This window comes from Ambystoma mexicanum, chromosome 4p, assembly GCF_040938575.1.
Source record: "Ambystoma mexicanum isolate Mex_15411 chromosome 4p, UKY_AmexF1_1, whole genome shotgun sequence".
In the NCBI taxonomy this organism is placed as follows: Eukaryota; Metazoa; Chordata; class Amphibia; order Caudata; family Ambystomatidae; genus Ambystoma; species Ambystoma mexicanum.
The window spans coordinates 384266894-384281952 of NC_090927.1; the positions used below are offsets into that span (position 1 = coordinate 384266894).

Below are 15059 nucleotides of genomic sequence, written 5' to 3' on the forward strand. Positions count from 1 at the left end.
GCTAGAGAAAAGGGATGGAACTCTGGTCACGGTGCTATGCCGCTACATATACTGTCCCCGCCTTCCTGTCCGGCACTTATGATGTTATGATATGGCATTTATAACGCGCCTATACACAAGTGTTTCAAGGCGCGACATGGCAAGGGACGGGAAAACAGTGGGAAGACAGACAACGATCCTACTAGGCCAGGTGTCATTCAGATTGCGCAAGTGCAAGGGTAGGGGGAAAGGGGAAAGTGCCTAGGGGAAGGGAGAGGGGAAAGTGCAGTACATGGGATAGAAGAATAAATAAGATAAATAAAAGCGGGCAAATGGGTGCAAGTGCAAGGTAGGAGCAGAACATAAGTGCTGGTAGGGGGACTGCAGGTATATAGAAAACAGTCCCTAGGAGCGGGGGTTGCCAGGGAGGCAGGGAAGGAATGCAAAAAGCGGGGCCTGGCCCCAAAATCAGAAAGAGTGGCCAGGTAACCAGTGCAGTTTCAGCCAGGAATTTCAGCAGGGGAGAGAGGCAGAGAAAGAAGAAGCAAAGAGGAAGGTTTTGAGGTGTTTCCGGAACCGGAGATGGTTCTCAAGTTTCAGGGAGGCAGGAAGGCTGTTCCAGAGGGAGGCTCCTGCCGAAGAGAGAGATCGACCACCAATTTGTTGCTTGGAGAAGCTACTAACTCTGAGGAAGTTGGAGGCAGATGAGCGAAGAGCCCGAGAAGGAAGGTTTTTGGGAAGAGGGAGTTGAAGGTATTGCAGCCCCATGCCCCAGAAGGCCTTGTGGACAATGCAGAGGGTTTTGGGAGGCAGTGCATAGATTTCAGTCCTGGAGAGATACGATCCCTGGCCTTGAGGCCAAGGACAAGTCTTGCAGTCCTGTTTTGGATAAGTTGCAGAGGACGGAGAGTAGAGGCAGGCAGCTTTAGATAGAGGCTGTTGCAATAGTCCAGCCTAGAGAGAACCAGGGCTCTGGAGATGGTGAGCTTCTGGGGGACGGAGAGTAAAGGAAGAATACCTCTGAGGAGGTGCAGCTGGTAGCGTGACTTCTTAGAGACGTCCGAGATGTGAGAAGGGAAGGAGAGTGTGGAGTCGAAGATGACCCCAAGGTTTTTAGCCTTGCAGGTGGGAGCAGGAAGAGGGTCAAGAGAGGCCGGCTAGAGCTGCAGGGAAGGAGGGAGTGGGTGTGCCGATGAGTAGAATCTGTCTTACTGGCATTTAGGCAGAGGTCATTGGCGTCACACCACTCCTGGATAGCAGATAGACAGTCAGTCAGAGATGAGGGATGGATAGGAGGAGGCTGAGGGGTAGCCTGAAAATGAGCTTGGTATCTTGGAAGCCTCGGGCAGAGCGGACCCTGAGCTGTGCTTTGCATCCTGATGGCGGACATGTTTCTGGAGAACAGCTGTGCTGCAATAGGGATATCATAGATAAGGAATCAGTGGGAGGAACATCCATCAGAAAGAACATTCTTTGGGTTAAACATGCTCTGTTTGGAGAAGTCTTGCGTTATAGAAATGCGTTATAGAAATGGATGCCACCTTAACACTGCTTTGGTTGAAGGCCTCTAGGATCTAAACTTTCTGAGTGTAGCACAAGAGGCAGGTAATTATGGGTCTGTGTTTGATTCTATGAGTGTTAAACCTGTGCCAACCCGGTGCTCTCTTTGGTTCTCCACCGGAGATGCGGAAGTGATTTGTATGGTGGGTGGGAGCAATTTTATAATCTAGGTCATAAGATCTGATCCTTCAACTTTCTTGGTCATACCAAAACCTCTGAGGTTACGTTTGTTTTCGTCTTCGAGTTCTGCCACACTGCCGTCTAGCTCAGAGTCCACCCTGTAGATGCTCCATGCCCCCATCCTATCCACCAACGGAGACCTCACTGTGGCTCAGTGACCCATGCAGTGGCTCATACCTGTGCAAATCTGTTACGGGCGTTTTCCTAAAGTCTTACTGGTAGTAAGATTTTAGTAAGCTATCCCAGTGGTTTGTAGATCTCCAACTCTTCGTATCAGTCTGTACCAACTCACTCAGGGCCTTGGTAGAGTGGCAGAGCAGTTAAGCTCATTTTAAGAGGAAGATGTGAGCTGTAGGTAAGTACACTCACTGAACCTTAGCTAGACCTGCACATCAAAGAAACTCTTACACGTTTTATTTTAAATCTGCGATGTTGCAGCTCTGGACCCGACCTCTGGATTCCTTGGTCTGATGGCCGAAGGCAGGACAATGGATGAGATCTCTCAGCAGCAGTCTTGAGGGAGGACCTGGGGCACGACTTTCAACAACTTCTTGGTTTACTCTGCCGTTTTGGTGCCTTTTCTGCACCACCAACAAAGGACACGATTCGCCTGTCAATATTCTTTGCTTCCTGCACTCTGATGAGGGCTTCTTGCCGAGTTGAATTGGAGGAGTGTGCTTGAGGGATCACCAAAGATTTGGACGGATTCAGCTTTTCCATGATGATGCACTCGAAATGGGCAGCAGGTCTCCTGGTATTTGGGTTCCACAGCTCTGGAAACTCACAGGACCTCGGGTGATGGCTCATTTCAAAGTTTGTCTTTGGACTGGTTGTTCCCATCAGCCAAGGGGAAGGAGTCGTCCTCTTTGGAGCTCCTCTGTTGCTCAGACAACAGGTTCAGGACAGCTGTGGTCGCTTCACGGTGTTGCAAACGGTCTGCAGACATCTATGGTAGTCGTGTTCTTCGGTTACTTCAGATTCCAGTGGCCGACTTGCTTTTCACTCCAGGTGCCTTAGCTTGTATACAGTTCCAGCACACACTCCTTGGCAATCTCTCTCGTGTTTTACAGAACGTGGCATTTGGCTGTCCAATCGGCACAGCCAGACCCCCAGTGGGAGCTCGTTCTATTCAGGCACTCTGGCAGACAATGGACAGGGGGTGGAAAACTCCTCGCCCACTTGCTGCCTGCCCAGTCACTCTGGAGCCTAGGCAGGGACACCCAAGGGTTCCTGCCAAGGCCAAGACACAAACACAGGCCTCTCCCTCCCAGAATGGTAGAAGGGCTGAAAAAGAACAACCACGCCAGTAATGACAAAAAAACAAAGGGGCCCCAATTTGGTACTTGGGTCCCCTATTGTGCACTAACGGGGCTGCGTACATATAGCAGGCCAAACCTCCATTTTTTATTGAAGGGTAGCTATTGGTGTAACAGGGAAGAATGCATATAGTAATGTTCCAAAAATACTGGCTACCCCCTCCTTCTGTTTTGCTAATTAGTAGCCTATAAATGTGTTAGGCAAGATTGTAAGTAGTAACCCTGTGGGAGACTACACCAGCCTTGTCGTCTTGGCAATAGATAACCCAACTATTGGTATAGGTTTGTACTACACAAGTTGGTACAGTGACTGCGCAGCCACACTTATCTCAAGAGAGTTACATGTGAGCTGTAGAGGTGGAGGTTCACAAATAAAAGTATTCAAATAACACTTATATTCAAGGTTTTCAAGTAAAATAATTATTTAAGTCAGTTTTTAAATAATCCTTCTTTAGAAAGGCAATAATCAAAAATAAAATACACTTCCTCAGTTTTAAGTTCAGTAAGTAGATGCCCTTTTGGGATGTCACAACACACACACACACACTTCCTACACCCCTGGGTGGCTTCAATACATCACTTTGACACTTAAATGCAGTACTGAGATTGTGGAAAAGGAAAAGGTTAGGGAATGAAAAAGGTTAACCAGTTCTCTGAACAGGTGAGTACTTTACAATCCCCCAATGAAGTATAGGTTAACCATTTCCCAGCAATACAAGTAACATGTGTACCAACTCTGAGGGACAGTTAAACAAAAAGTGAGTCAGAAGAGTCTGCAGGGAGCTAGGACAGCCAATGTGAATTGAAACCATATCTAGGTAGCTGAGGCACTTCTTGTAGAAAGAACAAATGTCTTGCACAATGTTATGTAGAGAGCTTGTAGAAAAGAATCACTGTTGGGTCACAAGCTGTAAGGCTTGTGAAAGCAGAGCTGCAAGAAACTCTGCAGTAAATACAGCTACTGCAAGTCTCCAGTAAGACAGACCAGCTACAGACCAAAAAAGGTAAGTACCCCTTTAGTCAAGACAGTACCTTAGGTCGAAAGAAAAGGATCCAGGTGGCTTCTGTTCAGGTTGCAGTCCTGCAGTTCCTGGGTTCTTGGGCCTCAGTCGTGGAGACAAGAGGGAGTACTTCTGCACTGCAGTTTGAAGGTCGGCAGCGGCAAAGGGCTCTTTCCAAATCAACTGCACTCGCCACCGCGGTTCTTGGACACCTTGTGGGCTTCCCTTGCTTCTGGGGTTCAGCACTCTGTTGAGGTGGCTCAGGCTTGGGTCATCCGGCTTCGGGAGGGTCCTCGGGATCTTCCTGGAGCTTGGGTCCGGCTTAAAGATGATGCACTCGTTACTGGTGTTTCTGACCCCTGGCACTCGGATCCAGCAGCAGCAGCAAGGAAGTACAGCCAGCAGGGAGAGGGGTTCCAGCAAAGTTCGTCTTAGGGGTCAGTTGGTCCCACCAACCCAAGGGAAGAAGTTGTCCGTTCGACACAAAATTCAGAGCTTCAGCACTGCAGCAGGGCTTAACCGGGCAAACCAACAGTCCAGGAGGATGCAGCAAGCTTCTCTTCCAGTTTCTTTGTTTGGATCTTTCGTCCAGTGGTCGACTCTGCCTTCTGTTCAAGAGACCTTGCCTTTCATGCAGGTGTCTCCGATTCAGGCACAGCCTAGCTGTCACTCGCACAGCAGGGTGGCTGTACTCCAAGGACAGCCAGCCAATCACCGTTATGTGCATTCAGGTAACCTAGGAGACTAAGCACAGGGAGTTTCGGGCACCTCCCTCGTTTCCTGCCCTGCCAGACACACTGGAGCCAGAGGCGGGCTTCAGCAGTGAAGCCCGCCAACGGCTAAACGAATAAAGGGGTTAAACCTGGTTTGGCGCGCAGAGTAAAACCCAAGAAATACCTCACAAGCAAGAAATGGCGAATATAGAAGACTGGGGCCATTTTGACAAAAATGGGCACCCTTGGGTGCAATACTGCAGCTGAGGATTAAGTATGCAGTAAAAACGCACAATAGTAGGAAAATTAAACCACTGCCACCAGCCATTATATGTAGTGAGGGTAACATAAACAATGTTACACGAGTAAGTAGGAAAAGGGGCTACTATGTTACCCCCAGTACTTCCACCTAAGATGGGCTGTACTGGATCTACACAGGAAAAACAGGTAAGTAAAGTCAATTTCACATTACTACTCTTGGGAACAGTTGTTTACCCAAGAAAAGGTATTTACACCTTAAGAGAAATCCAAAGGACTTCTCTGTGACACTGTGTCAGCAGTCTCCAGCAGGAGGTGTTCAGCCTGCATCGGACTTTTCCCTACGTCTGACCCCCACGCTCTCTGCCTCCACTGCCTTGGCCCTGACCACGGCTGGGAGTCATGTACTGTGTTTAACGCACTTATAACATGCTCTGAAGAACAGGTTAGCCTGAGGGAGCTTGTCGGAGGTTTGCCTCCAGAGGACTCAAAGGAATTCATCAGGACAAGTCCAGGCCCAAGGTAGGGGCACTGTTTTCATCCGCACCTAGAGCGGAAAGGAACTTTCAGGTTTGTGTACCAGTGCAGGTATCGAGGCTACTACAGCTACCGGCCGCCAGGCCGAGGGGTCGCTAGATCCTACCAGTGACTGCGCTAAAGGGCCACAAGGCTCTATTACCAGGTCTACACCCGAGGGGCTACACCCTAGTACCGGACAGAGATCCGAGGCGGCACCTGTACGTACCCGGTACCCCGCAAAGGCGACTCCTACCCCAGGAGGCGCAAGAGCAGGAGGGACCTTTCAGGTCCTGGTACCCGTGCAGGTACCGAGGCTGATAGAGCTACTAGCCATCAGGCAGAGGGGTTGCCAGATCCTACCAGACACTACGCTGAAGGACTATTTCCGGGTTTACGCCCGAGGGGCCATGCCCTAGTACCGGACAGATGTCCGAGGGGGCGCCTGTACGCACCACATACCCCGCAAAAGCGACTCCTTCCCCAGGAAGCGTAGGAGCTGGAGGGACCTTTCTGGTCCTGGTACCAGGTCAGGTACCAAGGCTACTTGCAATAGCTACCGGTCGTCAGGCCGAGGGGTCTCGAGGTCCTACCAGGGACTGCGCTGATGAGCCACAAGGTTCAACTATTGGGTCTACACCCAAGGGGATACGCCCTAGTAGCCCACAACTCTGGGCTGCTTTTAGCAATCAGTATTGCTATTCCCAAATGGTTTCAGGCTACTGTGTGTGTAGCCCAATGGTGGTTTTAGGCAGTGACCTCCTGTGCTCACTAATATAGGCAAAGGTGGGTGGCAGCCTATTCTTTAGATTTTTACTGTGCATTTTTGGCTGGTTTTGAGCGGGCAGCATGCTTTCCGGCAGCCATTATGATGTTTCCCATGTCAGTAATGCACAATGATGTTGTATGGCTTGGATGCGTGGGTTGAAACATCCCACAAAGCACAGGTATTGAACCCAGCAAACAGTTTGCCAGCAACCACGATGGAAGCGCAGGAATCGAATCCAGCAAACGGCTCGCCAGCAATCACGATGGAAGAGCAGGCAGTGAACCCTGTAAATAGCTCGCCATGAATCCCAGAAACTGGTTGGCTGTCGGCCTAGCCCAACTTCATTGACATTTAGGACACAGGACGACTAGACAAGACTAGTCCAAGTGAGACATCCCATTCCAACTCAACAGCAATAGTAGAACTGCAGGCTTCCATGTTCTCTTTGCAGTTTGCACAAAGAATTCTACTGAAGCTTTGTGGGAGAATTCATGTAAATACAGTTCTCCACCTCGGCTTGCCGGACCCAAGGACAGCAGAGGAGATCGAAGAACCAGCAATCACCCATCAGTGATTGAGCATGAGGATCATGATCATCCAGTGAACGAAGAGATAAACTCAGAACCTATTGAAAATGCAGCCATTTTCTTCTCTAGGAAGCAGCGACGTATGGCTAAACGAGCTGCAGCCAAGAAAGCAATAGCAAAAAAGGGGCAGCATTGGAGGCCTCATGGGGCTGTTAATTGTGATTGCTAATTCAATAGCAAGTAGAAAGATTGTAACTCCCTATGAAGACTATATCAGTGCTGTGGAAGTCACCATTATGGTAAATGAGAGCTAGGAAAACATTTTGTTAGTTAACCTGTATAACGCGCCTCGGGCAAATCACAGAGGATTGATCCAAGATGCATTGCATGAACTTTTAGGTCAGTGGAAGCATGATACTAAAATTCACTTCATCATTCTTGCAGGTGATCTTAATTGCTACATGAAAGGGGGCAGTGATACTGCTACTAATTCACTACTATATCCCTATAGCTACATGGAACATAACATTGATGACATGGAGGGAGATTGCTGGTCGAGTTTTTTCAGATATTGGGGACTCGAAAATTATGAATGGGCGCACCCACAACGATAGGCTAGGTAAGAATACTTGGAAGTGTGGTGCCTCTCGAAGTACCCTTGATTATATCTTCACCAGCTGTTAGGTGGCATCCATTGTAAGTGACATGAAAATACTCGAAAATGTAGGGAGTGATCATGAACCATTAATCACGAACATAGGTGCAATCAACCACTCCCCTAAGATTATCAACACTGGCAATCTTCTAGTAAACCATTCTGCAAATCGGGTAGCATGGTCTGAAAATAACATCCAAAAGCTGCTCAAGCCATTGGTGAGTTGGATATGAATTGTGCATATATCTTTAATGCTATGCCAATAGAGGAAATAGAAAGGTGGATGTGTGCCTTTGCTGGCAGACATGCTGCTAATAGAGCACCCCTTATGTTTAAAAACTTGATGAGTGAAGCCCCCTATGACAAAGAAATAAGAGATGCTAAACGTAAGCTCAGAGGGGACATTCGCAAACTCGGAGCAACCGGTCGATCATTGATATCAATACATAACATCAGGAATCTAAAAAACAAATATCGACAATGGTTAAAATTGCCGACAAAATCTAAAAAACTAGAATGGTGGCAACATATGGTTAAAATATTATGCACCATGAACTTCCTTGCACTTGCCACCAGCTGGCCGTTTATTTATTTTCTTAATCCACTTTTTTCCATGTACTGCAATTTCCCCTCTCCCTTCCCCCGCGCACTTTTCCTTTTCCCCCCTTCCCATGCACTTGCACGATCTGAATGACACTTGGTCTAGTAGGATCGCTGTCTGTCCTCCCTTTGTTTCCCCCCTTGCCTCGTTGCGCCTTGAAACACTTGTGTATAGGCGCGTTATAAATGCCATATCATGTCATATATAACCAGAAATACCCGTAATATATGGGCACTACTGGGGGAGGCAAGAGGAAGTAGGATGACTCCTATGATTAACCCCATTGGTGCCCAAGAGTGGGTTTCATTCATCAAAAGTCGTAATGGTACAGAGAACACTTCTGGGACTGTAATGAATAGTAAAAACCAAGTTACCCCCCTCCCACCCCTGTTTGCAGTCACTATGGAGGAACTCCTTAACAAAACCAGTAAACTGAAAATCATCCCGGACACCGGGACCCAATGGACTATCTAATGTGGTCATGAAAAGCAATCCTCAATTTTGGGCTAGCCTATTGAAAATATTAATTGAGAAAATGTTAACAGAGGGAACAATCCCTGAATCAAGACAGACTGCTATTTTAGTACCAGTGCTCAAAAAAGGAATAAAACAGACCCCGGAAATTATCGTTTGTTTATGCTCGATTGCACAGGCAAAATGTTTGCCTCCTTGATTTTACAAGCATTACAATCTTGGGTAGACAAAGTTGGGGTCCTTGATCGCTTTCAGAGCGGCTTTAGGACCGGGTACTCTACGTCTCATAATTTACTAATAAAGGATGCTCTACGAAACAAAGCAATGTAACCTAACAGCCCACCACTCTATGCCCTATATGTCGACTTCAAGGCGGAATTCGATGTAGTGAATAGAGAGAAAATCTGGTACAAACTGAAAGCTATGGCCTGTCCTGAAGGCATACTTCACTACTTACAGCTCTTCCATACCAACACCTCTGTCCAACTTAAATTAGACAGCAGAGGCACTATGACCAGGCCAATCAAACAAAATAGAGGTGTAAAACAGGGATCCGTCACTGCTCCCCTGCTGTACAACCTCTTTATTTCAGATATCCCTGAACACATCCAGAGAGCCCACAATTGTCCACCTAAAATCGGTACGAGACACTGTGTAATGATTGGCATACGCAGAGGATCTTGTGATCTTTGATCATACTTTTAGTGGGCTACTTAGATCGGCAGAGCGGCTCTGGCAGTATGTGGAATCAAATGAGTTGGTAATTAATCATAACAAGACCGAACTCATGCTGTACACATCTGGCAAGGTGGCACGGCCACGTATGTGTATAAGGACAGTCGAAATACAGTACACCCACTCTTATAAATATTTAGGAGTAGAATATGATAGTAAGGGCAACTACGATTCCTGCATACAAGTCCGTAAAGTTAAGGCGTCTCAACTGACGGCCATGATCTATCAATTAACGTGTAACCAAAGTGGATATTCCATTTGGGGGTGGGGGGGCGTGTCAATTATATATCCAGTGTCTTGTACCCATGATAACATATACACTGGAGGTGTTGATCAATATGAAGCTTGGGTGGCTTCAGATCATCGAGGGTACATTTTGGATGAGGCTATTGGGTCTCCCCCAATGTATACCCATGGCAGTTCTTAGGTTGGAGTTAGGGATCCTTTCCCTGAAGTCATTCGTATTGAAAAAAGAGGGTGGAATTATTTATAAAAATGTGTAATAACCCCTCAAATCCATTACTGTCATGCATAAAGGAAGACATAGGAGGCAGACAGCAATCTTAAGTTATCAGCTGACATGAATGTGTTTGTCGAAACAATATGCTGCACTCTCCCTTGGGGAGAAGGTTATGAATACATGAAATACCATCTAGATAAGCGCTGCAGGGCACCGGGGGAAATACCTGGAAGTTAGGGTGATTCTGGTGAAGGTGTTTTTTTTTTTTTTCCTTTTTCTCCTTCGCTCTCGTTCTTTCTCTTCTCTCTCCTCGTATTCCTTTTCTCTCCTCAATGAAAGATGCTACAGAACACAAAGCGACAAGGGTACTCATGAAATACATTTACCAATAGAATTACAAAGATGTTAAAATGAAACGTTTACGCATGGTTTTAAATTAATTGAAGTTGGAAGCACAGTGACAAATGTATGAATTTCGACAGACGACTCAATGGACGAGCGTCATTGGGTTGGTTACTGCCGAATTGTAATCAAGTAAGATTGCCACTGGTTTTTTTTTGCTAATGAATTCAATGTGTATTGATGTTTCAATAAAAATATTTTGAAAAAAAAAGAAAGCCATTCTATTCATGCTGTCTCTGGACATCCTGTGAGTATGGGGACAATGCAAATGTGGACTGCAGTAAGTAGCTTATTTTTTTTTTCAGCTTCAGGGTAAGTGGCTCTGTTATTTTAACTGTATATATCGTTTGTGACCTGCTTTGCCCTTGTTGCTATACATTTTTTTAATGCACTTTTGTTTATTTAATAAACACTATACATGGGAGCAAATGGTCACATCCAGTGTGCTGCCTGCTGGTTTGCATCTTATGTTTTTATCCAATATGGACTAACCCATTAGTGGATCTTACACAAAATGTGATGTTTTTTATCTATTCTTTAGAGTAACACTGCAGCTCGTGATGTAATGCAAAAAGGAAATCCTCCAAGAAATTGCAGGGAAGCATTTACTGGTGAAGGTGATCAAGTGTTTTCAAACCGCTATTATTCATCTGATAACAACAGAGCTAAATACCTTGGTGGAGATGTAGATGTAGAAATAAGGTTAGTGAAAAAGTCATGTATTAGAGTTATTACATCTCTAATGGATGTTTTTATTTTTACAATTAGTTAATGCCTTGAAAATATCAATTGCACCTTACAGTGTAACACAAAGCAGCATTGCATAGATAACTGTGAATCCACAAATGTGCCTAGTAAACTGATGTGATTAGAATACTTTGTATTCAATTCCTTCATTCTGCAACACTGAACTCTATTGACTTATGCAATTTCTGACAAATTGTGCTCGTATTTCAAACATGTATGTTTAAAGATTTCTGAAGTGAGGCCTCTCAAGCATTTTGATTTTGAAAAGTAGTAGATGCTGGCAATTCAAACGTGTGCCTTTCTTTGATACCTGCTGCTCTCTTTCAGGCCTCCAGGTGATTAATACGGGCCCTGTTTATATTTGATTCTCTGTATGTGTTTCCTTAGTCCCATGAGACCCGAGGCGCAATTAAACTGCTTGGAATCCACATGGTTACTTTCCCCGAAGAGCAGATAATCATTATCCCCACACCCTTCCATGTAATCTTCCTGCGTAACCAGTTAAATCTAAACTATGGTGTACATGATAGTGCCAATAGGCACAAAGAAGTGTGTGCTTACATTTTTAATTTACAGCAATGATATTGGAGCACAGATGAACAAATACTCCACACAGAGCCCTGCTTTTAGAATGTACTTTCACAATACCCTTAGACCACTGAGCAATTCTTTTGGGGGTTCTGTGTGTTTTTACTGCTGATTTTACACTTGGGTATTTTTTACTACTGCTTCTTTTTGCTCTAAAAATGCAGGAGGACACCCTCACCACCCTCTTCAATACCATAATGCCTCATCCAAACCCCTTCTCCACCAGCATGTTTGTGTCAAACATTTGGTGAAAAAGGTGGTAAGAAATACTGCTGTAAACAAATTCAGTAAAAGCCTGGACACCTTTATGTGGTTGCTGTGCTGGAGACTCGTAGCAGGTGTCTTTTCACTGATGTTTATCAGAATGTTGAGAAGACTAGAAATGCCCCTATGACTGAACAGTGCTAATGGATGTTAGGTCAGAATTCAATTGTTGGGGTTTTTCCTCACTTTTTGGGACCCCTTATCTTTTTGATTGCAGCCATGGTTTGTCTACTATTCATGTGGTCAGTGGGACTTCTTCCGAAGCCCCCCCCTCCCTACAGCCACAAAACTGTCAAAACCATTGTTACAGAAGAGAGGGAATTGAGGGTTCTGAGCTGAGAATATATGGTTGTCATAGCAACGGGCAATGCCACGGCCTGAAACTGACACATAACTCAACTACCCAATTTGAATTTACCTAAAAATATTTGCTCAAATCAGCAGCTTTGTAAGAAGCAAGTCTGGTGCCGGGCTTTCCATTTCCTAGCTGAGCAGTCATTTCATATTGTTTTGTGCTACATATGACTGCAGATCTGTTTTATGTCCTCCTGAGTATGCCTTTCTACACACAGCTACTGCCTTCTCCAATGCCCATGACCACCTTGACCCACCCTTCACCCCCACCCAGGGCCTTCTTGACCCACCCTACACCCCCACCCAGAGCCTTTTCTACCCACCCACAGCCTTTTCTACCCACCGAACAACCTATCCAGCTGGGGTTTTCTACCCTCCCCCACTGCCTTCTCTAGCCCCCCCAGGCTTTATCTATCCACCCCCAACCCCTTTGACTTTTTCTAAAAACAAACCCACCTACCACCTCTGCCACCCCTGGCCTTTTCACCCCCCACCCCTCTGGCCTTTTCACCCGCCCTGGTCTTTTCACCCCCCTTGTCCTTTTCATAAAACTGGCCATCCCCCCTGGCCTTTTCAGCCCCCCCACTACGCCCTGGCTTCCCTTGGTCCTGCGCCATCACCACCCTTGTGAGGCAAAAAACCTTGGGGTCCTCTTCAACTCCACTCTCTCCTGCTCTCCACACATCACGGCCGTCTCTAAAAAGTCCCATTTCCAACTGCACCTCCTCAGAGGTATTCTACCTTTCCTCACCTTCCCCCAGAAGATCAGTCTCCAGAGCCCTGGTTCTCTCTAGGCTTCACTATTGCAAAAGCCTCTTTTTCAATCTACCTAACGCTCCCCTCCGCAACTGATCCAAAACAGGGCTGCAAGACTTATACTTGGCCTCAAGCCCAGGGCCTACATCGCCCCGGCTCCGAAATCCATCCACTGGCTGCAAGGATCAAGTTCAAGACCTTCTGCATTGTCCACGACGACTTCTGGGGCCGGAGCCCATACTAACTCCAACAGTCTCTTCCTAAGGACCTTCCTTCCAGAAGTGGGTGTGTGTGCAGCATCACTAGCCAGCCCCTCTCTCGACTGCCCATTGGTCAAGCTTTCCTTTCTCTCTTGATTGGGGAAAAGAAGTGGAGTGTCAGAGCGATGTCATTTAATGGCTTGCAGAAAGGACACTCCCCTGTCAAATTACACACAATCTATATTTGACCTAAAGACATATTTCATAGATACACAGTGATTTGAAATTACATGCACCCATCACATATCACATGAGGCATACCCTGTTCAAACTCTACTCTTCCTGGGGGCTTGGGTTAAAAAATGGCAACATATTTCACTTTTTGGTCGAGTTACCAATATTGGATTTGTCCCCGCATTTACACAAATGTTCGCAAAGCATGTGGGCATTAGGTGGTGGAGTGTCAGATTTTTAACATACATACATACATTTAGAGTAATATCCTCTTTTCCGCTAAAAACCCCCCTGAACATACCACCGGGTCCTAACACGTCTTCAAATGTGCACAGAAAAATCACAAGAATAATGATATCACTTATAAAATGTTCACAAGTCCGCTCTATGAATGATCCATCTTTTTAGATTTATGTTCTGGCCCCAAAGGGGTGTGGTTTCCCAGGTCACATGGTATAGAAACCAGTTTATCCAGTTTCTGCCAAGCTCAGAGACCCTGCCCCTCCCAGCTTCTGCCAAGAGGAAGCTATTTTACGGTCCCCCTAATAAACCATCTGCCTGGGCCCTGGAAGGCCCATTGTTCAAAAGGAAGCCATTTACGACTACCCTAATAAACCATCTGCCTGGGCCCAGGACAGGCTTTTGTTCAACTCCCTGTAGCTGCTCCACCCCTAATCTAATCAGAGAGGTGACAACTCCTTTTGGCAAGGGGAAGAGTGGCTGAGCAGGTTTTAACTCCTGTGGGGGTAGATGTTAGGCAGAATTCAGTTCCTTAAGCCAGGCCCCAGCTAATGTCACTTCTAGTTACCCAGTTTTCTGCATTCAAATAAACTAACAATTTTTACACATGCAGCTAGAATCCTGATTCTAAGTTTAAAACTATGACATTTAAACAATTGAAACCTATATGACACTCAAAAGTAGGTCACTCATTTCTTTTAAACATTTAGATTTTTAGTGTCTTTCAGTCCAAATTTACTTAAACTGCTGAAATCCACAGCTCAGCCAGTTTTGCTATGAACATTATTTTAGGCTCATCCTCTTTCCAGATTTTGTATGCCCACAAGACTTTATTCTGTCAAATGTCTGCTGGTGTTCAGTGAGATTGTTGGATATTCTGCAATGTTTGAAATGGGCATTCTGAGCTTGCCTTCAGAGAAACAAAGGGTGATTTTTAAAGTGCTTTCTAGCGAACAGGCACTGCTGTTTTTCTCTTTGGCACCCCATTTCACTCATGGCTCTTCTAACCCAGCACACCCGCACCGGGGGTGGCAAGTCAGGCGACCATTTTGGTGTGCGCACAAACTGTGCGGTTTTCATAGATTCTGGCGCACATGTGGGCTTGTTCGTTCTTCTTTTCTTCCGAAGGTGGTTTCGCCAGAAGGTTGTTCTTCCGGCATTCTATCCTCTTCCACATCCTGATAAGGAAGAGGAGAGGCTCCATAGGCTTGATCCTAGGAGAGTGTTGAGCTTTTATATCTCGCGCATGTCCCGGGTCAGAGTGGACGATCAACTTTTCATTGGTTACGTTGGAAAGCGTTTGGGGCAAGCTGTGACGAAACAGACTTTGTCTCGTTGGATTATTTTAGCTATCTCCGAGTGTTACCGCTTGGCGGGTAAGGACCCTCTGGCTGGCTTGCGGGTCCATTCCACCAGAGGAGTGGCTACGTCTACTGCCCTGCAGAGGGGAGTTCCTATTCGTCACATCTGTGATGTAGCCACCTGGGCTTCAGTGCATACTTTTTTACGTCACTATTCCCTCGATTCCAT

The 15059-nt window shown here is 46.1% G+C and overlaps 1 protein-coding gene across 2 annotated transcripts in view; it reads left to right on the forward strand.

Moving 5' to 3' along the window:
* The window catches only part of SMC6 (structural maintenance of chromosomes 6), a 2412589-nt gene that overhangs the window by 1374595 nt on the left and 1022935 nt on the right, over positions 1-15059 (forward strand). For both annotated transcript variants that reach the window (XM_069605927.1, XM_069605928.1), the window contains one exon: positions 10688-10848. In XM_069605927.1, the coding sequence (XP_069462028.1) occupies positions 10688-10848 (161 nt within the window). The remainder of the gene's footprint in view (positions 1-10687; positions 10849-15059) is intronic.